Genomic DNA, 1810 nt, shown 5'->3' with positions numbered 1-1810 from the left:
AAAACCCCCCCCCTCCTTCCCTCCCTCAGACACTCGAGTGCAATCTCGGACGGGGGCGGGGGAGGGGAGGGGAGAGGGGGGAGGGAGGTTACGGGCGCAGGAGGAAGGGGAGGGGTACGGGGGTTACCGTTTAGAATCCGCGGACGTGTCCGAAAAATAATCTCTCTCGCTAAAATGACAACACCACTGTCACACTGTGACCTTTTAGCGTGCGTGCGTGCGTGCGTGCGTGCGTGCGTGCGTGCGTGCGTGCGTGCGTGCGTGCGTGCGTGCGTATGGCTTTAGGATGCAGAGCGTGCCTCTCCTCGGTACAAGGTCTGGCTACGGGTAATTTAAGAGAACCCAAACCCCCCCCCACCCCCACCCCCACCCCACCCCCCTGACTCAAACCAGCTGGGAGAGAGCGAGAGAGGATAGGTTAGGATGGAGAGAGAGAGAGAGGGGGGGGGGGGGGGGGGGGGGGGGGGAGGGAGCGGGGGGGCTAAATGCAACGGGAGACGAGAGCGAACTAAGTTTATAGCAGTGGTTCCCAAAGTGGGGTCCGGGGACCCCCAGGGGGTCCTTGAGGGAGTTCCAGGGGGTCCCCAGCTAAATGATAGTTAGGAACCAAATAGACCCTTATGGGTCTGTAACTCTGAGAGTGTACAAATGGACCCTAACGGGTCTGTTTGGTTCCATTTATACACTCTGAGTTAAATTAACATTTTACAATATAAATTGGGGTTCCAGAGATAGAAATGCCATTAAATGGGGGTCCGTAGACTAATGCATGTCAAACTGGGGGTCCGTAGACTAATGCATGTCAAACTGGGGGTCCGTAGACTAATGCATGTCAAACTGGGGGTCCGTAGACTAATGCATGTCAAACTGGGGGTCCGTAGACTAATGCAGGTCAAACTGGGGGTCCGTAGACTAATGCATGTCAAACTGGGGGTCCTTGAAATGAAACGGGTTGAGAATCTCTGCTAGAGCCGTAAAAACCTTCTTGGTCCCTGACAAACCACTGATCACCCCTGGGTTAGCGTACCTGGATGTTGGGGTTGTGCGCCCCCATGTGGCCGTTGGCCAGATCACTGATCACCCCTGGGTTAGCGTACCTGGATGTTGGGGTTTGTGCGCCCCCATGTGGCCGTTGGCCAGATCACTGATCACCCCTGGGTTAGCGTACCTGGATGTTGGGGTTGTGCGCCCCCATGTGGCCGTTGGCCAGATCACTGATCACCCCTGGGTTAGCGTACCTGGATGTTGGGGTTGTGCGCCCCCATGTGGCCGTTGGCCAGATCACTGATCACCCCTGGGTTAGCGTACCTGGATGTTGGGGTTGTGCGCCCCCATGTGGCCGTTGGCCAGATCACTGATCACCCCTGGGTTAGCGTACCTGGATGTTGGGGTTGTGCGCCCCCATGTGGCCGTTGGCCAGATCACTGATCACCCCTGGGTTAGCGTACCTGGATGTTGGGGTTGTGCGCCCCCATGTGGCCGTTGGCCAGATCACCCCTGGGTTAGCGTACCTGGATGTTGGGGTTGTGCGCCCCCATGTGGCCGTTGGCCAGATCACTGATCACCCCTGGGTTAGCGTACCTGGATGTTGGGGTTGTGCGCCCCCATGTGGCCGTTGGCCAGATCACCCCTGGGTTAGCGTACCTGGATGTTGGGGTTGTGCGCCCCCATGTGGCCGTTGGCCAGATCACTGATCACCCCTGGGTTAGCGTACCTGGATGTTGGGGTTGTGCGCCCCCATGTGGCCGTTGGGTTAGCGTACCTGGATGTTGGGGTTGTGCGCCCCCATGTGGCCGTTGGCCAGATCGGG

General features: G+C 58.4%; 1 protein-coding gene across 1 annotated transcript in view; it reads right to left on the bottom strand.

The window, feature by feature from the left end:
- The window catches only part of LOC306918061 (uncharacterized protein), a gene marked incomplete at its 5' end in the record, with an annotated part of 15651 nt that overhangs the window by 9876 nt on the left and 3965 nt on the right, over positions 1 to 1810 (bottom strand). Inside the window, one exon of the mRNA XM_079530951.1 lies at positions 1763 to 1810. This exon is cut by the window's right edge and continues 615 nt beyond it. Within this exon, the coding sequence (XP_079387077.1) occupies positions 1763 to 1810 (48 nt within the window). The remainder of the gene's footprint in view (positions 1 to 1762) is intronic.

The sequence above is a fragment of the Electrona antarctica genome (assembly GCF_951216825.1).
Source record: "Electrona antarctica genome assembly, contig: scaffold_64, whole genome shotgun sequence".
NCBI lineage: Eukaryota > Metazoa > Chordata > Actinopteri > Myctophiformes > Myctophidae > Electrona > Electrona antarctica.
The sequence above is the reverse complement of the archived record's forward strand: the minus strand, read 5'-3'. Positions and strand labels throughout refer to the sequence as shown.